The 21,915-nt window shown below is 33.7% G+C and overlaps 1 protein-coding gene across 1 annotated transcript in view; it reads left to right on the top strand.

Annotated features, from left to right (window-relative positions):
* Positions 1-21,915, top strand: part of FAAH2 (fatty acid amide hydrolase 2) — a 144,504-nt gene that overhangs the window by 26,666 nt on the left and 95,923 nt on the right. Inside the window, exons 5-7 of the mRNA XM_081278130.1 lie at positions 1,440-1,559; positions 14,413-14,548; positions 16,897-17,014. Of these exons, the coding sequence (XP_081134256.1) occupies positions 1,440-1,559; positions 14,413-14,548; positions 16,897-17,014 (374 nt within the window). The remainder of the gene's footprint in view (positions 1-1,439; positions 1,560-14,412; positions 14,549-16,896; positions 17,015-21,915) is intronic.

Here is a 21,915-nt window from a genome sequence, read left to right as displayed (position 1 = left end):
TCAAACCATTATTATTTGCTAATGACATAATTTTATACTTAGAGGATCCAAAAAACTCCACCAGAAAACTTCTAGAATAAATGAATTCAGCAAAATAGCAGAATATAAAATCAATACTCATAAATAAAATGCATTTCTATACATTAGTGATGAATCCTCTGAAAGAGAGATTAGGAAAACTACCCCATTCACAATGGCCTAAAAAATACTTGAGAATCAATTTAACAAAGAGGTGAAAGACCTCTACAATAAAAACTGCAGAACACTAAGGAAAGAAATTGAAGAAGACCTTAGAAGATGGAGAGAACTCTCATGGTCTTTGATAGGAAAAAAATAATATTGTCAAAATGACCATAATACCCAAAGCACTATACAGATGCAATAAGATTACAATTAAAATCCCATCATCTAAAAAATAATGTATTGAAAAGCAATGACAAAGAAAGTATCATGAAAATAAAATGAGAAAAGTGACTTATTTTATTCAAGGGGCTTCTCAATAAAATTATTCTGAGATTTCCAAGCAGAAATATGGAGAAAAGAAGGCAGTGGGATGATATTATAGATGTGCTGAAAGAAAAAAAAGAAACTGTAAACTGAGAATTCTATGTCTGGGAAAATTTTCTTCAAAAATGAGGGAAAAATTGAGACAATTCACAGGCAAACAAACCCTGAGGGAGTTTGTTATTACTAGATGTCTTCTATAAGAAATTATAAAAGAAGACCTTTAATATGAAATTAAAGGATGCTAGAGAGTACTGCAAACACATATGAAAATATAAATTTTCTGATAAATGTGAATACATGGACAAATGTAAAAATCAATATTAGTTTAATTTGATTGGCAACAAGTTTTTTAATATATATAAACTTTAAAGAAAAATGCACCAAAATTATAAATTCATGTTAATGGGTTACACAATAAATAAAAATAGTTTGCATAAAGCAGTGGGAAGGAGCTGTAAATGAATAGAGTTTTGCAAACAATTGAAATTAATTGGTATAAATTTAAAATAAACTCTTATAACTTTAAATGTTTATGTGATTCTCATGGAACCTACAAAGAAAATGTCTATATAATATACATAAAAGGAAATAACAAGAAAAACATAATATTACAAAATATCAACTAAATACAATGGAAGGTAGTAGTGGAGTAATTGAAGGACAGAAAAGCTATAAGACTAAAAATGTAACAATGTCAAAAGTAAGTTTCTTCTTTTGAGTATTTTAAATTTAAGTATTTTAATCTCTTCGAAATTATAGATTGGCAGAATGGATTAAAGTCATGATCTGAATATATATTCTGTCTACAAGTGACACACTTTTAATCTGACAACACAGAGAGCTTAAAAATATATCCTGTGAAAATAGTAACCTAGCTTATTTCTTTAATTGAAAAGATGAAATCTGTTTTTTTTTTTTTCATTTCTTTATAGGTGGTGAGGGATGCACCCTGGCAGCTGCGTGTTCAGTAATTGGTGTGGGTTCTGATATTGGTGGCAGCATTCGTATGCCTGCTTTCTTCAATGGCATTTTTGGTCACAAGCCTTCCCCAGGTAATTTAACATGGTCAGAAGAGTAGTTCTACTTTTATCAATCAGAGCAGTGGAGTTTTGGGCACTAAAATTTTATTTCTATTTTTATAATTATATAAATGAAGATTATATATGAACAAAATTTATGTATATTTGTGTGTATATATATAATACATATATATATTGGTATATAATATATGAACATAAAATTGTATATATTAATGATGTAATATACTATTTCAATACATGTTCATATTGAATAATGTTTATATCTGGTTAAATATATCAATCTCTTCAAATATTAATCCTTTATGGAGAAAGCTTTGAAAATCCTTTCTTCTAGCTTGTTGAAATATATACTACATTACCATTATCTAATTTTACCCCACTTTGTAATAGCAGAACAGAATTTCTTACTCTTATCTACCTATAACTCAGCGTTCATTGATCCATTTCTCCATTCTTTTCCATCATTATATGTGTTTGTTTTATATTAAAGCTATGCTATTTTAATTACTATGACTTTGGAATGTATTTTGAAGTCACATAGTATAATACTTCCTCTTTTGTTCTTTTTGCTCGAGAATGCTTTGAACATACTGGTGTTTTGTGTTTACATAAAAATTTAGGGCTTTTTCTAATTTTGTGAAAAACATCTTTGAATATTGATAGGAATTGCATTCTATCAAATGAGTGGTGTGGACATCTTAACAATATTGTTGATTTCAGTTAATGGACATGGGATGTATTTCCATTTATTTATTCTCTTCAGTTTCTTTCATCAATGCTTTATAATTTTCATTATAGAGATTTTCACTTCTTTAAATTTATTCTGAGGTATTTTCTTCCTTGTATAGTTGTCATAAATGGAATCGCTTTCCTAATTTCTATTTCAGATAATTGCTATTGGTGTATAAAAACACTACTTATTTTTGTATATTGAAATTTTATCCTGTGAATCTGCTGAATTCATGTATTAGTTCTAGTATTTTGGGGTGGAATATCTGGGTTTTTCTGCATATAACATATTACCATCTGTAAACAGTGAGAATTTGACTTCCTCTTACCTGTTTTTGAATATCCATTATTTCTTTTTCTTGCCTAATTGCTCTGGTTAGGATATTCATTACTATGTCAAATAAAAGTAGTGAAAGTGTGCCTCCTTGTCTTGTTCTTTATGTTAGGTAGCAAACTTTCAGCTTTTTCACTATCCACTATGATGTTAGTTTCTGTTTTTACATATGATGTTTATTATGTTGACGTATACTTCTACAATAAGTAAGTCATACAGAGTATTTTGTTTAAGCAGTATGTAATTTTATCAAACTCCCTTTCCATGTCTATTGAGATGATCATGTGGTTATTCAGAATTTTTGATTCCCCTTGCTGAGTTTACCACTTAATCATTTTTATAGTGACCTTCCTTTTTTCTTCTTACTAATTTTGATTTAAAATCTGTTTTATCTAATATAAGTACACCAACTGATTTTGATTTAAAATCTATTTTATCTAATATAACTATGCCAACAGGATACATTTTTAAGCTCTCTGTGTCTTCTGTGTCTGCTTACTGTTGAGGTGGACTCATGGTTCTTGAATGATGAAACTCACCACAGGTGGTGCTGGCTGGAATAGAAGACTGATAGATTGCAGCTATGTTTCTCTGCCTGTCATCAGGACTGTTCCTATGGCTCTGTGCAGACTGGCCTGAGGATAGGGGCTTTAGAATGCATCCCATTTTCATCAGCCCATCCCTGAGTTCCAAGGCTAAATGCTTTGCTTCCTGCCCTTTTCCAATCCCCATTTAATGGAGTTTTGATCTACACTATGCTGCCCAATGTTGGAATAGTGTTTGTAAAAACAGTCCCTTGGGCACAATGGCTTACAATGAAATTGTTAGCACCTGTGATTCATAACTATAAGGACCTGCACAGTCTCAGGAGTATATCCAGGTCCATGCCACAGCTCTCAGCAATGTAGGCTATAACATAAGTCTATCCCATTGGGTTTTATGTTTCTGCCTAGTACCAGAGCAGGTCTAGAGGTACTGTCTTTGAGTACTGGTTAGGGAGTAGCTGTGTTACCCAAGTTTGGAGGACTGGTATTTGACATAGTTTCTTGTCCACCAAGGTTGATGCTAAGCTGTTTGATGCTGAGGCTTATAGCTTCAAGGATTTATAAAGTCTCAATATAGGGCATGAGGCTCGGGATGGCTCCAAGCCTGCATCTCTACCTGATGCTGGTGCAGGTCTAGAAGCTTCATCTTTGAGCTCTGGCATGAGTATAGGAGTTTTAGTGTCAAGTTTCACCATGGCATGCTTTGCACTGAGCTCCAGGAAAAAGTTATGTAGTAACTTTCATAACTCCCCAGTGGATAGTCTTGCTTTTCCATCTCCCTTGGCCACCCGGATAACACAATTCCAGCAGCCCAGTGTGTGGTTATTCGTCTGAGGTAAACGTTTATAGGTCTCTGTCTGGCAGTGGATTTCATTCTGGTGGGCATGGTACTGGATTTCAATTCTAAGGTTGGCACCCAATTTCTCTTCTTTTCCCCAAGTAGGAGGTGTCTCTCTACACACTGCTTGAAGTTGGGGGAGAAGTGATGCAGGTTACTCTTTCTTTCGTGCCTTCTTCAATGTTTCTTTTCTTATCATATTAAAAACAGGCACTATTTTCTCTCACCTGGCTCCCTTAGCTCTTGTGAAGGTAGGTTGGTGTATATATAGCTGTTTATATTGTTATTTCATCAAAGATAATTACTGGAATAAGAGCTTAGCTAATATCTTGATTTGCCTCCCAAATTTTTAGCTTCTTAGAAACTGCCAAGTTGTTGTCAAACTGGCTTTACCATTTGACTTCCTCAATAGCAGTGTATGAGAAATTCTGTCCCTCCACAGCTCACCAATTAAGTTGTCATTTCCCATTCCTCCTTCCCACAGCCTCTGGCAACCAGAAATCCATTTCTGTCTATGGATTTACCAACTCTGTATATTTCATATAAATTGAATCATGAAGTATGTGGTCTTTTGTTTCTGGATTATTTTGTTTAGCATAATTGTTTTAGTGTTCATCAATGTTGCAGCATATATCAATACTTTGTTCACATTTATAGCCAAGTATTGATACATCATTTTAATATATTTGAGGTTGGGATTCCCTGTGGTATATTCACAGATGTACATACGAAAGTTCAGTCAGATTCATTCCATTGTTCTTTCCCTTCCTTCCTCCTCCTCCTCAGTCCCCTTCATCTAATCTTTTGACCATTTCTCTATTTTGATGAAATTCCTTTCTCCCTTTTTTTCCTTTCTCTTTCATTCCTTTTTGCCCTCTCACTTTATTTTCGATTTGCTTCTACATATCACAGAAACTTTTGACCTTTGACTTTTTAGAACAGGCTTATTATATTCAATACGCTAATTTTTTAAAAGCTATAAAAATAACACAAAGATCAATAGGGTATAGGGAGAGGAATAGTTGGAGTAGAAGGAGGGGAAGTGCTGGGGACTCAGAGAAATTATTTTCCATGTTTCTATGATTATGTCAAAATGTATTCTGATGTTATGTATAACTAAAAATAATAATGCATCATTTGGAAATACCAGAGTTTCTTGATTCACACAGTAGGTAGACATTTGGATTGTTTTTAACTTTTGGCTACTGTAAATATTGTTGCTATAATAATTAACATATCATTTTGTAAGACCTGTTTTTAACTGTAGAATTACTAGATCATATAGTAATTTTATGTTTAACTGATTTAGGAATGACTAAAATGTTTTCCAGTGTGGCTGAACCATTTTAAATTCCCACCAGTAGTTTTGGATGGTCCCCATTTCTCTGTGTTGTCACCAACAATAGTTATTTTGCATTGTTTTAGTTATAATTATCCCTGTTAGTGTAACACACAGTATCATTTTGATCTTAATTTGCCTTTTCCTGATGACTAACAAGGTTTAGCATCTTTTCATGTGCTTGTTATCTATCTTATTATTATATTTGAAGAAATGTGTATGTATATTATTTGCACAATTCAAAATGGATTGTTTTTTATTGTGTTGTTTTTTAAAGTTGCAGGAGTTTTTTTTTATGTGTACTGGAAGTAATCCCTCATCAGATATATGCTCTGTAAGCATTTTTATCCTTCTATGAGTCAGTCTCTCTCTCTCTCTCTCTCTCTCTCTCTCTCTCTCTCTCTCTCTGTCTCTCTCTCTTTAGATTTTGGTACCAGGGATTAAACCCAGGCATGCTTAACTACTAAGCCACATCCCCAGCCCTTTATTTTTATTTTGAGACAGGGTCTTTCTAAATTGCCTAGGGTCTCGCTAAGTTGCTAAGGCTGGCTTTGAACTTAAGATATTCCTACCTCAGCCTCCCAAGTCCCTGGGATGAGATGTGTGTTGCCACTGTGGCTAGCTCATTTTATTCTCTTGATATGTAAAAATTTACATTCTTCGATATGTAAAAAATTTTAAATTTGATAAAATCCAGTTTATCTATTTTTCTTTTTGATCCCTGTACTTTTGGTCTTATATTCAAGGAAGAATTGCAAAATACAGTGTCATGGAGAATTTCCCCTATAAATTCTTAAAAATTTTATAGTTTTAGCTCTTTGGTCTGCTGTCAATCAATTTTGAGTTATTTTTATATATAGTATATGGCTGAGATATCAATATTATGAAAATAGACATGCAGTTTTTTCAGACCTATTTGTTGAAATTGTTAACTTTGACCTATTTAATGGTCTTGGAACTTTGATAAAAAATGAATTGACCCTATATATACATAGTTTTCTCTGTATTCTATTCCATTGGTGTATAAAACTGTCCCTATAGCTAACATCATACTGTTTTGATTTCTGTAACTTACTAGCATATTTGGAAATCAGGAAATTTGAATCCTTCATATTTGTTTATCTTTTTCAAGATTGTTTTGGGTATTTGAGGTTCTCTCAAATTTCATGTGCATTTCAAAATTGTTTTTTTCTATTTCTGCAAGAAAATGTCATTGAGATTTTTGTAAGAATTTCTTTGAATATGTAGATCGATTTGGATAATTATGTCACCTTAATAATACTACGATTTCAGAGGAAATACAGGACATGAATGTTGCAGGTCAACAAACTCTTCACCATGGGTACCCTGAGCATCCTTGAACCAGTAGTGGTGACTGCCTATGTGGCTATGAAAGGGCTGCCTTAGGACCTGTGTTTTCTAGTGAAACTCAATAGGTGCTGTATGTATTTTACTACTGTACATTGAAAGATTGGCAAAATGATGCTGATGTATTAAAGAGATATCTTAACACAATTGGACATTGCCAGAGGATACAATCCTCTTAACATTGAGATTTGTTGGCTTATATTTTCAATGCTGCATGGAGATATGTTTGACACATTGGACTATAAGGAATTTGAATAAATTGGGGCTGTATTGGATAACTGGAGATATTACATATAAACTTTGATTAAATCGTAAAATGATGTATTCCCAAGAGATGAAGAAGATCCAGACAACGGTGAGACTTAGGTTCTGAATTCAATTCCAAAATGATACAGTGCCAATTGAGAGATTGTGTTTAAAAAGAACATCATCTACTTCATCAAACTAGGGCTGCCATAGATTGTTTTCAAAGATTTGATACTCTTGCATAAATGTTATGAATATCTCTTATGATGATTCCATTTAATGCATAATGTATATGGAAATCAAGAGGAAACTTTATGTTCAAAAACAGCTTTTCAACTGGAATTCTCTATTCTTCTTATTCTTCAGTAATGTGTGTAAACTTACATCACCACTTTTCCAACTGAAGTTTTGATAATAAATTCTTTGAAGCATAAATAATGTATAATTAAATCTATTATACCATTAAATTTCTTGGGGCACTATCAATCATAGTTTATTTTCTTGCTAAATCTCTTTTATGTAAATTTGAATATGTAAAATGCTTAAGAAGCATGGTATATTTTATTGCATAATACTGCAAGTTTTAAATTAGACTAAACTGCTATCTTATCTCTCCTAAATGGCTTTTATGTCTTATCAGAAGGTTTCAGTGGAATATTCTTATATAATTGATTTTGACCCATTTGGATGCAAAATAATATGAAAAAAATTATAACTTATGTCAGGGCTCTCCTCAGTAGAAATTTAGCATAGGCTTTAAAGTAGATATTTTGATAGCCTGATGAATAGAAAGGAAATACAAGTTATTATTTTCTAAAAAAATAATAAATGCCATTAAGTAATTTGAGAGGCTATTACCATCAATGAGTTCATCTTTGTAATCATCCATGTAAGTATTTTTTTATTGATTCTTTTTAGTTTTACATGATGGTTGAATCCATTTTGATATATTTATATGAGCATGGAATATATCTTATTCTAATTAGGACCCCATTCTTATGTATGTACACTATGATAGTGAGATTCACTGTGGTGTATTTCTACATGTACATAGGAAAATTATGTTAGATTCATTCCACTATCTTTTCTAATCCTATCTCCATCCCTTCCATTCATTACCCTTTGTTTAATTCACTGAACTTCTATGCTTCCCCTCCTCCCTTTGCATAACTATGTAAAAAGTAAATTGATTGAAAATGATTAGGGGAATATATTAAAATATTAACTGTAGTTATTTTTGGTTAACAGATTCTAAATGTGACTTTAATTTCCTTTTACATTTCAGTATTTTCCAAGTGTTCCATAATGTGTAATTTCTTTTTAAATTAGAACATATTAATGTTTAAACTATTGATACATCTATTTTGATGTCATATGTTTATATGTTAAAAGCTATACACAACATAAGGTCTGGGGAAATTATACCAAATGTTCAAGATTATTTTTTATTCTTTTTCAAACATTCACTAGTAAGCGCCTATACCTTTATAATAGAAATTTTAAAAAGCATGGGCTTCCTATGTATTTAGGCCATTTTAGATAGCCTCAAGAGTCTCAGTTACCTTAGCTTTCAAGAAGAAATTGTGCTTCCCTCCTGGTATAGTCTGAATAGGAAAAATTGTGTTGGTGTAAAAAGCACCAATGATGTTTCTATTTCTTAAATTTTAATTTAATTGAGCTTGGTATGCCTTTTTTGAAATATAGATTAACAGGTAAAATAATTAAATTAGTCTATTGACCCTTGCCAACAGAGTATCTGTCTTATTTTAGGGAACAATGTGAGGGTTACCTTTCAGTGAACAATTAGTTGCCAAACAATGAAAATAAAAATAAAACATTATTGTAAGGAGAAAATTTCATGAACAAGGAATGGCTCTACATTTATTTGTTTTCAATTTCTTACAACAATATTTCATTGTTTTCCAACATACAAATATTTACCATGTTTAAATTTTTTCTGCATAATTTAATCTTTTTCATGCTATTTATAGAGATTATTTTTATGAATTTTATATTTGAATTGTTCATTTTTAGTATATGAAATGAAACTGACTTTTAGTTGATCTATTTTTAATTGATATATTATAATTGTATATAGAATTGGTATTCACTCTGTTTATATTTGAACATGACATAGTTTAGTTTCATTTTGCTATTCCTCCCCTTTCCCATCTGTTCTCTGTTCCTTCATTCACATTTCTGTACTCCATTGCTCTTCTGACTTCATTAGATTCCCCCATTTTTAATTTCTTATTTCTCTCTAGCTTCTGCTTCTAAGAAAACCTTGGTTTTCTAAGACTGACTTATTTCACTCAGTATGATGTTATTCATTCAGTTCCATCCATTCACCAGAAAATGACAATTTCATTCTTTGATATGGCTGTTAAAGCTTAACTGTGTATACAGTGGAGTATACACTGAGCTAGTATTTATGTAATTATGTGAGATGTTTCCATGACGTGACTATTATGAATTATTCTGGAACAAATATTGGTATGAATATATCAATATAGTATGCTGATTTTAGTTCTTTTGGATAAATACAAAGGAATGGGATAGCTCATGGTGATTTCGTTTCTTATTTTGTTATCAAAAGCTCAATCCTTGTCCCCAATGCCAACTCAATAAAAAGGACATGGTTTTGAGAAAAAGGAAAACGTTTTATTGCTTTGCTAGCAAAGGAGAATCACAGGGTACTCGTGTCTCAGAGGCTGTGAGTCTCCCCATCAGAGAAATCAGAGGGATTTAAAAGAAACTATTCAAAAGCTCCCTTTCAAGTTTGCCTATGGCAGGAGGTCCCAAGTACACCCTGACAGTGTGTTGAAATACACTTGTTAATTTGGGAGATAGTCACTTCCAGGTTATTCTGGTGGCATCTCCTTTCTGTGGAGAACAGATAACTCAAGGTGATCTTGTTCCCTGCCCCCAGGTTAGGGAGACTGAGAGGGAGAAGAGGAAAAGAAAAATATGTACCTTTTAAAATAAGCAGCAAGAGCTGTGTCCAAAAAGTAAAGTGGACCACTTTTACATTCCATTTATTATGGAAAAATGAGTGATGACATCTCCAAGCTGCTTCCTGCTGATAGAGGCCAAAGTTGGGAGGAAGTGACCCAAAGTCTATGTTTTCTGTCAGTTTGGGGTATTCAACATCAGACAAGTCTAGAGGTCCATGGTGTCAGTTGGCAGGTGACTGGACAAGGTATACATAGGGCAAGGATCATGCTAGGACAACAAAAAATGAGACAGCAAAACATTACTCTTTTGTGAACAATTAATACAAAAGCAATTAGTATTTCAGCCAGTCTCTGAAATGCATAACAAGTTTGTGTCTCTGGAGTTCTATGCCATTCTCTGAATAGCTGTCCAAAGCAGTTAGATCAATTTGCAGTCCCACCAACAATGTATACATACATGTGCCTTTTCCCCCACATCCTCATCATCATTTATTATTTATATTTTTGTTGATTCCCATTCTAACCAAAGTGAGATGAAATCTCAGTATAGTTGTTATTTTCATTGCCCTGATTAGTAGGGATGTTGAGCATTTAAAAATATTTTTATTGGCCATTTGCATTTCTTCTTTGAAAAATAGCTGTTTAGTTCATTTGCCTATTTATTTATCAGGTTATTTCTCTTTTTGGTGTTAGATGTTTTTTGAATTCTGTATAAATTTTGGTTATTAATGTCCTGTCAGAAGAGTAGCTAGGACCTTATTTCCTTTGCTGATAAGAAGCTTTTTAATTTAAAGTCATCACACTTATTGATTCTTGGTTTCTCCTGAGCTTTAGGAGTCTTACTGGGAGGGAACACTCCTTGATTCATTGCATGAAGTTAGAATCACCCTGATACCAAAACCCTGAAAAAGACACATCATGGAAAGAAAACTACATACCAGTATCCCAAAAGAACATAAACATGAAATTATTAATTAAATATTAGTAACCTACATTCAGAAAACATTAAGATTTTATGTGTTGGCCAATTTGGTTTCATTACAGGAATTCAATTTGGTTCAACATATGCAAAATCAATAAATTTAATGTATTACATAAATAGAATCAAGGGAAAATACAAGATAATCTTAACAGATGCATAAAAAACCTTTGACAAAATCTATCACCCAATGATTTTAAAAACACTGGAAAAACTAGTGATAGAAACAACACACCTCATTATCATATATGACAAACCAAAGCCAACATCATACTGAACAGACAAAAACTGAAAACATTTTCTCTAATAGCAGGAGGGGAAACAAGGCTATCTATCCTCATCACTTCTGTTCATTATAGGTCTTAAAGCAGTAGCCAGAGCAGGAAAATAAAATGATACTAACAACAACAGTAGTCAAGTTATCTATTTGCTTATGACTTGTTCCTTTATATAATCCAAAAAGTCAACCAGAAGACTTCTAGAGCTGATAAGTAAATTCAGCAATACTTTGTAGGGTACAAGATCAACATTCATAAGTCAATATCTTTCTTTTACTATTGCTGAGAAGGAAATCTGGAAAACTGCAATTTACAATACCCTAAAATATACTTGGGAATTAATTTAACCAAGGAGGTGAAAGGTCTGTATGATTAAAAATACAGAACACTGAAGAAAGTAACTGAAGAAGACTTTAGAAGTTGTTCATGGACAGGCAGATTTAATATCAAAATGACCACAGTACCAAAAGCATTTTATAGATTCAATGCAATCCTCATCAAAACACAAATGACATTTTTCACAGAAATTAAAAAAAACTGTTCTAAAATTCATTTGAAAAAAATAATAGAGTAGAATAGTCAAAGGAATCCTGAGTAAGAAGAGCAATGCTGGAGTTATCACAATATCAGACTTCAAATTACGCTGCAGAGCTATAGTATCAAAATAGAATGTTACTGGGTCAAAACAGACATGAAGAGTAATGGATTAGAATACAAGACATAGAAACAAACCCACACAGATAGAGACATACGACACTTGACAAAGGTGCCCAAAACATACTCTGGAGAAAATATAGCAATTTTAACAAATGGTGCTGGTAAATCTGTATATCCATTTGTAGAAGAATGAAACTAAATTCTTATCTCTATCAGAAATGTCAACTGAAAGTTGATCAAATACCTAAGAATTAGACATGAAACTTGGCAATTTTCAGAAGAACTGGTAGTCTCAACACTTAAGCATATTGTCACAGATACCTACTTCCTTAACAAGATGCCTAAAACACAAGAAATAAAACCAAGAATCAATAAGTGGGACAGAATCAAATTAAAAATATTTTGCACATCAAAGGAAACAATATTGTGAAGAAATATCCTACAGAATGTTAAAGGATTTTTGCCACCTGCTTCTCAGACAAGGGATTAATATCCAGAATATATAACAAACTCAAGAAACTTAAAATAAAAAAAAATAATCCAGGCAAACAACTGAACAGACATTTCTCATAAAAAGAAATAGATAGCCCAAAAATATGTGTAAAAATGTTCAACATTTGTAATCAGGGATATGCAAAGCAAAACTATATTGAGATTTAATTTCACTCAATTCAAATGGCAATAATCAAGAACACAAATAACATTAAAGTGAGGATGTTGGGAAAAATCTACACACATACACTTTTGTTGGGAGTGTCTATTGGTCTAACAACTCTGGAAAGTAATATGGAGATCATTCAAAAGATTAGTAATAGAACCATCATATGACTCTGTTATCCCCATCCTTGGTAGTTATCCAAATAACTAAAAGTAGCATACTATAGTTAGCAGCCACATCAGTGTATATAGCAATGCAATTCACTTATAGAACCAGCCCAGGTGCCTGTCCACACATGAATAGATATAGAAAACTTGGAGATTTACTCAGCTTTGAATAAGTATTGGATTTTGGCATTCACTAATAAATGGATGAAACTGGAGAATATCAGGCTAAGTGAAATAAGCCACACACAGAAAGTCTAGGGCAAAGGTTTCATTCATATGCAAAAGCTAGACCAAAATAAAGAAAAAAAGAGGTGGAGAAATACCATGGGAAAGAGCACACAGATCAGTGAGTGCATCCTAGGAAGGGGATTAAGGGAGAGGAAATAAAGACAGGAAAAGGAAGAAGTGTTGAAATGAAATTGACTACATTATGCTTTGAACCAATATAAAAGTGAAATTCACCATTATGTATATCTATAAAGTACTATTTTTTCTCATTTTCCTATATAGATATTTATTTTATTATTATTTTTAATTTTACATGACAGTAGAGTTTATTTTGAGAATATATCTTATTCTAATTAGGATCCCATTCTTGTGGATGTACATGATATCTAGATGCACTGTGGTGTATTCATATATGTACCTAGGAGAGTTATATCAGATTCATTCCACTGTCTTTTCTATTTTCTATTACTATCCCCTCTCCTCTTCCCTTTATTTGCCTTTGTCTAATCCACCAAACTTCTATTCTTCCTCTTCCCCTTATTGTGTATTAGCATCCATGTGTAAGAAAGAACATTTGACTTTTTTTTTTTTAAGCAGGGGGATTGACTTATTTCACTTAGCATGATAGCCTTTGGATCCATCCATTCACTGGCACATATTGTAAAGTCATTCTTCTTTATGGCTGAGTACTATTTTATTGTGTATATGTACCAGAATTTCTTTATCCATTCATCTGTTGACAAGCATCTAGGTTGGTTCCATAGCTTAGCTATTGTGGATTGTGCTGCTATAAACCTGTCTACCTGTCAGTCACCTCTCTGATCAGCTTCAATTCCAGATTGTAAAGGAGTTGAGATTTTTGGCCTACTTCCACTTTGCCATCTTCACTCTGAATGTTTTCTCCATAAAGAAATGATAAACGGGGCTGGGGATGTGGCTCAAGCAGTAACACGCTTGCCTGGCAAGCGTTCACTTGGCTCTGGGTTCCATCCTCAGCACCACATAAAAATAAAATAAAATAAAAGATATTGTGTTCACTGAAAACTGAAAAATAAATATTAAAAAAATTCTCTCTTCTCTCTCTCTCTCTCTCTCTCTCTCTCTGTCTTTAAAAAAAAGAAATGATAAATATTTAGGGCTGGAGTTGTGGCTCAGTGGTAGATGACTTGCCTAGCACATGCAAGGCCCTGGGTTCGATCCTCAGCACCACATATAAATAAATAAATAGATATTGTGTCCAACTACAACTGAAAAATAAAATATTAAAAAAGAAATGATAAATATTTGAGAACATAGATCTTTAATATTATTTAAATATTATACAATATATACGTCATTCCACACCAAATTGTACCCCATAAGTATGTATGTGTCTATTAATAATTAACAATTTATAATAACATGAAATATAAATAGGGTTTGAAGTTCAGCAGGAGAATGATTTTTTAGATATATTAAACATTATGGTGATATACACAAGGCAGAGATCATTTCTTTTTTTGTTTGTTGTTTTTAGAGATGTAATCTGAGTATCTCACTTTTCAGGTGTGGTTTCCAACCAGGGTCAGTTTCCCATGGCTGGAGAAGCCCAGGAGCCTTTTCAGTGCACTGGTCCAATGTGCCGCTATGCCGAAGATCTGATCCCTATGCTGAGAGTCATGGCAGGACCTGGGATTAAAAAGTATGTTCACATATTTCCCGTGTCCTATTCTGACATTCTTTCTTCCTTTGCTTATTAGTGACATGAAGGTACACTCCCAGTCCTCCAACAAAGAATTATCATATTTTAAATTAGAGAGGTTTTATATAAGTGGATAACATGTTTCACAAATTGGGAAGGTACTATGTAAAAATTTTAATGAGAAAATACAAGCAAAGACTTTATTCTGGGATAGAGACAGTGAATCATTTGTTCACTTGGCAATTTGAATATAATGACTTAATTTAAATTGGTGATTTCTGGTTCTGCCATCTATCAGCACACACATATTTTCCAGCATCACTGGACCATCACTGCTGCTAGAAATGTTTCCGTAGACAGCTCTTAATCACATTTCTCTATTTCAGTGACTTAAATGTATATTAATTTCCAGCAAGCATGTGATCTTCTTATCCCATTATATTCAAATAAATAATCCTATATCTTATCTCACTAAAAAATGCCAGTAGTGTGGAATTTGTTTCAGTTTCTTACCATCACAATTTCCTAGATCTCCAGCCATTCATTCCTTGTTTCTTCTCTTAAAATAGTAAAAATGTCTTTCCTTTTTTTTTGCTATATAAGTACCTTCACTTATGTTCTGAATTTCATGTTTTCTTACTCTCAGATCTCTACCTAATTACTACTTCACTTTACTATGACTTCAGCCTCTGTCACACACACACACACACACACACACATACTATACACACACACACACACACACACACACACACACACATACATATGCATATATACATAGCAACACAGTTGCTAAAGACTGATTCCCTTTCTCACTCCTTCCTCATTATCACTGACAAGTGTCTCTCATCTTAAAAACAAATGAAACTTTCTCAGTCTCATATACTGCTTGCTACTACTCTATGTCATATTTTGCCTTCATGGACAAATTTATTATATTAATTATTTATATTCATTAAATATAAAACCTCACATTGCCCAATTATTTCTCAACACTCTACATACTGATTTCATCACTGAAATTAGTCTTCAAATCCAAAGTTTCATTTTTTTTCCTTTCTGCTAAATACATTGTCAACTTAATACATCATCTCATTATAACTGTTGACACTATTAATTACTGTCTCCATCTTGAAATAATCTGTATCTCTGGATTTCATGATTCCCACTCTTCTGATATAGCTCCTTTATCTATGGGTTTTCCCTTTCCAGCTCCCTTGCTGGCTTTTTCCCTTCTGCTAATCTTATATACTCTAGAGATTCCTGGCTTATTTCTCTCTATTCACCTTCCCAGGATGACTCCATCTACACCTGTAACTTCACCTATTTCCCATTTGTGGATGAATCCCAAATGTACATGTCTAGCTCAGTTTTCTCACCTATTCTTTATGACTGTATTCCCTGGTATAATAGTTATCTCAGATAGCTGAAACTCAATATGCCTAAAATTGATCTCATTCTTGTAAGTTTTAAGAAACTAATCTGCTACCTATATTCTTATAAAATTTCAGTGACTAGATCACAATAAAAGTAGTTGCTAAAGACTGATTCCCTATTTTACTCCTTACATCTAAGTAGTTCCATCCTATTAAAACTACCTTCCAAATGTATTTATATATGAGATCAGAATGCACTACAATTCTTATTACTTATATAGAGCCCAATTTTTCATACTTCTGGTTGTATACATAGTATATCCACACTAATATGTGTCTTCATACATGTAATTTGGATATTAATGATCATCACATTCCACCATCATTAATTACCCTATGCCCCATCCCTTCCCCTCCAATCCCTCTTCCCCATCTAGAGTTCATCTATTCCTCCCATGCTCCCTCTCCCTATCCTACTATGAATTAGCCTCCTTATATCAAAGAAAACATTCAGCATTTGTTTTTTTGGAACTAATTGTTTATTTCACCTTGACACTTCTCCCCATCAACATGGTTACAGTTATAGTTTACGTACAGCTGTTTCTCAACTAGACTACTGCACAAGCTTTTGATCTGTCACTCCACTTCTGGTCTTGACACATTATAAACTGAAATAATAGTCTTAAATGTAAATCTGATTTCTGAAAGCATGTACTGCTTCTGTCACACAATTAAAAAAATTTTACAGATACAATATCTTAATTTTATTTATTGTTATGTGGTTCTGAGGATCAAACCCAGTGCCTCACATGTGTGAGACAAGCACTCTATCAGTGAGCTACAGCTCTAGCCCTTTGTCACACAATTTTAAGGGGAAATTTTTCATTATAACTGAAGTTCAGTTGTTAAGATTAAACTAATAAGCACATATAAATAATTTATTGACATTAGTTTCTTTTTAATTATACACAGGTTAAAACTGGATGCAAAAGTACATTTACAGCACTTGAAATTTTACTGGATGGAACATGATGGAGGCTCACTTTTAATGTCTAAGGTAGACCAAGATCTCATTCTTGCTCAGAGAAAGGTAAGTTTTAAACAATATTTTATTATTTGTCAATGGAATTTATTTTATTTATTTTTATGTGGTGCTGAGAATTGATCTCAATGCCTCACACATGCTACCAAGTGCTCTACCATTTAGCCACAATCTCAGCCTGAAAGGTAATTTTTAATAGATTCATTTAATAGAATTTATATTCAATAAAAGACAACATTATAACATCTCGAATTAATTGTGTTGAATATTTTTCTGTCAACATATAGAATTAACATGATCAGAGTAGTACTAAGTAACTTGGGGTGTGATTTTTATATTTATTTTAGATATTTGTTTTTAATACCAAAGAAAGTTATTTTGAAAGTAAAGTAAGATAAAGCAATGAAAGAAATTGCTTAGAGATAATCATTATTAATTGTTTAATATACTTCTAACCAGTAGTTCTTGTGTATCTATGTATAGGTGTAAATTTCACATGATTATAATAGCATTATGCATTTATAATTTTATTCTGATTTTAGTTTTTCAAAAAATACTCTCATAATCAGATGAAATAATGGAACAAATTTGTCTTTCTAAAAGTAAAACTTACTCCAAATAATAGTAAGAAGGGGAAGAGATCTCTCAAAATTTAAAAACACTTAAACACTAAAGTAACATATGCCATCATTTTAAAATAATACATATCATTATTTCAAAACAATGAATTTTGTACTTCAATCCTCAAGAGAATTCATGCAATAATACAGTAAGAGTTAGCAAAAAATCCAAATATCTACAAATTAGAATCATCTCAATCTACTTGGAAATAACTAGTAGAATCTGATTTTGCCATACTTATGAATTAGCTTAAATATAAATGAAGGCTAAATTAAGAAAATTATAAGCTTGAGTACTATAAAAATAGCCATGTATTTCTGCTTAGTTCATTTTTTGGTTCTATAAAAATACATGAGGCCCCGCCCCGCTGGATCATTTGGGGTCACGCGCCTCCGGGCCGAGCCGCAGAGTCTGTGGCTTTGACTGACGTGGTAGTTGCGCATCCGGCCTGAGAAACTCTGTGAGAGAGTGCTCCCAGTCGGCTCCCGGAGTGATGCCTAGCGCATCCCAGGATCACTAGGCAATGCTGAACTGACGTGGATCTGGGGTGATCAGTCTGGGCCTCTCAGAACACACACTGAGCCCGGATCGGCTGAATTCAAGCTCCCGTTCGCCTGCTTCCCGCAGACAAACAGCTGTGACTCAGCACTAATCCATCCGGCTGAAACAACTGGTCGGCCCTTCTGTTCCTACGGAGGTAAATGCCAACCGAGCCTTCATAGGTAGTGGCCACAGGTTTGAAACAGGGCTTGGGAGAGACAGTAAGGACCCACCCGTTGCATTGGTCACCCGGCAAAGGGAAACGAACTGTCGCCATTTGCAAGAGATACCACCATGGCAGAGAACTGACGTCACCAGACTGCGGCGGAGGAGATAATTTCATTGAAACCTGCAGCTACAGGTGTGTAATTCCCTAGCCTTCCCCCTCCACACATCGGGGAAACCTTAAGGGCCCCTCCCATCTCTCCCGTAAGGGCCCCTTCCAGCTCTCCCGTGAGCGTGATAGCCAGACTGAGGGAATCAGACGTGGCGCGGGACCCGTTGCGTGGAACTCCCGGCTACCGCTCTCACCAGGGCTGACAACTGAGGTCTCTTGCACCAGCTACTAGGGGTGTGGCTACCGGAGGGCAAGTAAAATTTGCTGTGGATTCTCAGCCCCAAGCTCTACAAACTTAGGGTCTGAGGGAATGGCAAACAGGGAGAGTGTGCCCAGTCATCCATGAAAACAGGGCTCCAGGGAGCAGCAAACCTGGCGTGTAGCCAGTATTGTGGTGAGCAGCACCCGTGAGAGGGGCCTGGCTAGAGGAAAAGTGGGGAAGTGACTAGACACAAGAGGAGGCCCTAGGCACTCAGGATTGAAGACTCGCCCAGTCTGGGAGGAGGAGCTGCTGCACAGTGATTGGTTCCCGCGTATTGACAGGAGAAACTTGGCCTGGTGGGCACAGCGCCACCTACTGGAAGAGAAGTTAATCAAACTCTAAGACTGCATTTATTAGTTTGTTTTTTTTTTTCTCTTTTTTTGATTTGGGTTTTTTCTTTCATTTTCATTTTTCTTGTTTTTTAAATTTTTTTTACAATTTTTAAAAAATTTTTTTTCTTCTAATTTTAATGTTATTTTTTTATTATTTTTTTTAAATTTTTTTTAAATTTTTTTATTTTTTATTTCCTATTTTTTTTCTTCTTTTGTATTTTCATTTCTTTTCAATTTTCTTATTCCCCCTTCCTTGAATTCTACCTGCTTACTCTCATTCTCTTTAGTGACTTCTTCCCTTCCCTTCTAATACCTTTCCTCCCAAGCATCAAATAAATTTATAGGAGTAAACAGTAACTCAGCAGTCAAACAGAACAAGAAGTAACATGAGCAACTTGAAAAAGCAAGGAAGAAAAGGAGTACAAACAATGCAGGACAGCCTAAATATTCAGGAGGACCTAGAGTCATCAGAAAAATGGTCATATAAAGAACTCAAGGAACACCTTAGACAGATGGAATGGAACCTTAAAGGGGATACGAGACAGCAAATTCAAGCAGCGAAAGAACACATTGAGAATGAATTACATAAACAGATAAAAGAAGAAGTTAAGCATCTTTATCAGGAGATAGAGATTATAAAAAATAATCAAACAATAATTCTAGAAATGAAGGAAACAATAAGCCAAATTAAAAACTCAATTGAGAGTATCACTAACAGAGTGGAGCAGGTAGAAGCCAGAACGTCAGATAATGAAGACAAAATATATCATCTTGAAAAGAGTCTAGCCAACTCAGAAAGGCTGGTAAAATATCACAAGAAAAACATCCAAGAGTTATGGGATAACATAAAAAAACCAAACTTATGAGTCATCGGGATAGAAGAAGGTACAGAGATTCAAACCAAGGGAATGAGTAACCTGCTGAATGAAATAATTACAGAAAACTTTCCAGAAATAAAAAAGGAAACAGATATACAAATTGAAGATGCATACAGGACACCGAGCACACAAAATCACAGTAGACCAACGCCAAGACACATTGTTATGAAGATATCCAATATAAAGAACAAATAGAAAATATTTAAAGCTACAAGAGAAAGGAGGCAGATTACATTCAGGGGTAAACCAATAAGGTTAACAACGGATTTTCCATCACAGATGCTGAAAGCGAGAAGATCCTGGAACAATGTATTTCAAACACTGAAAGACAATGGATGCCAACCAAGAATTCTGTATCCAGCAAAATTAAGCTTCAGGTATGACAACGAAATAAAAATCTTTCATGAGAAACAAAAGTTAAAAGAATTTGAAGCCAGAAAACCAGCATTGCGAAGCATTTTGAGCAAAACACTACACGAGGAAGAAATGAAAAACAATAACCAAAACCATCAGTGGGAAGTACCTCAGTAAAGACAGAGGGCGAGGGGAAAGATAATCATGAAGAAACAAACTAATTGTTTTTAAAAAAAGGATAAATAATCAAACATGGCTGGAAGTACAAACCATATATCAATAGTAACTCTGAATGTTAATGGCTTAAACTCTCCAATAAAGCGACATAGGCTGGTATCATGGATTAAAAAAACAAATCCAATAATATGCTGCCTCCAGGAGACACATCTGATTGGAAAAGACATACACAGGCTGAAGGTGAAAGGATGGGAAAAAATATACCACACACATGGTCCTCGTAAGCAAGCAGGGGTGGCCATCCTCATATCGAATAAAATCGACTTCAAGACTAAGTTAATCAAAAGGATTAAGGAAGGACATTATATACTGTTAAAAGGAACCATTCACCAACAAGACATAACAATTATCAATATTTATGCACCAAATAATGGTGCTGCGACATTCATAAAACAAATTCTCCTCAAGTTCAAGAATCAAATAGACCACAACACAATAATTATGGGTGACTTCAATACACCTCTCTCACCATTGGACAGATCCTCCAAACAAAAGTTGAATAAAGAAACTATAGAACTCAATACCACAATCAATAACCTAGACTTAACTGACATATATAGAATATATCAACCATCATCAAATGGATATACTTTTTTCTCAGCAGCACATGGATCCTTCTCAAAAATAGACCATATATTATGCCATAGGGCAACCCTCAGTAAATATAAACGGGTGGAGATAATACCATGCATTTTATCTGATCATAATGGAATGAAACTGGAAATCAATTATAAAAGAAGGAAGGAAAAATCCTACATCAAATGGAAAATGAACAATATGTTACTGAATGATCAATGGGTTACAGAAGACATAAAGGAGGAAATCAAAAAATTCTTAGAGATAAATGAAAATACAGACACAACATATCGGAATCTATGGGACACAATGAAAGCAGTTTTAAGAGGGAAATTCATCGCCTGGTGGTCATTCCTCAAAAAAACAAAAAACCAACAAATAAATGAGCTCACACTTCATCTCAAAGCCCTAGAAAAGGAAGAGCAAAATAACAGCAAATGTAGCAGAAGGCAAGAAATAATTAAAATCAGAGCAGAAATCAATGAAATTGAAAGAAAAGAAACTATTGAAAAAATTAGCAAAAGTAAAAGTTGGTTCTTCAAAAAAATAAATAAGATCAATAGACCTTTAGCCATGCTAACGAAAAGAAGAAGAGAGAGAACTCAAATTACTAACATACGGGATGAAAAAGGCAATATCACAACAGATGCTACAGAAATACAGAAGACAATTAGAAATTATTTTGAAAACCTATATTCCAATAAAATAGAAGATAGTGAAGACATCGATAAATTTCTTGTCATATGATTTGCCCAGACTGAGTCAGGAGGATACACACAATTTGAACAGACCAATATCAATGGATGAAATTG

Source organism: Spermophilus citellus (assembly GCF_964194105.1).
Source record: "Spermophilus citellus genome assembly, chromosome: X".
NCBI lineage: Eukaryota > Metazoa > Chordata > Mammalia > Rodentia > Sciuridae > Spermophilus > Spermophilus citellus.
This window is presented reverse-complemented; position numbering and strand designations above follow the sequence as displayed.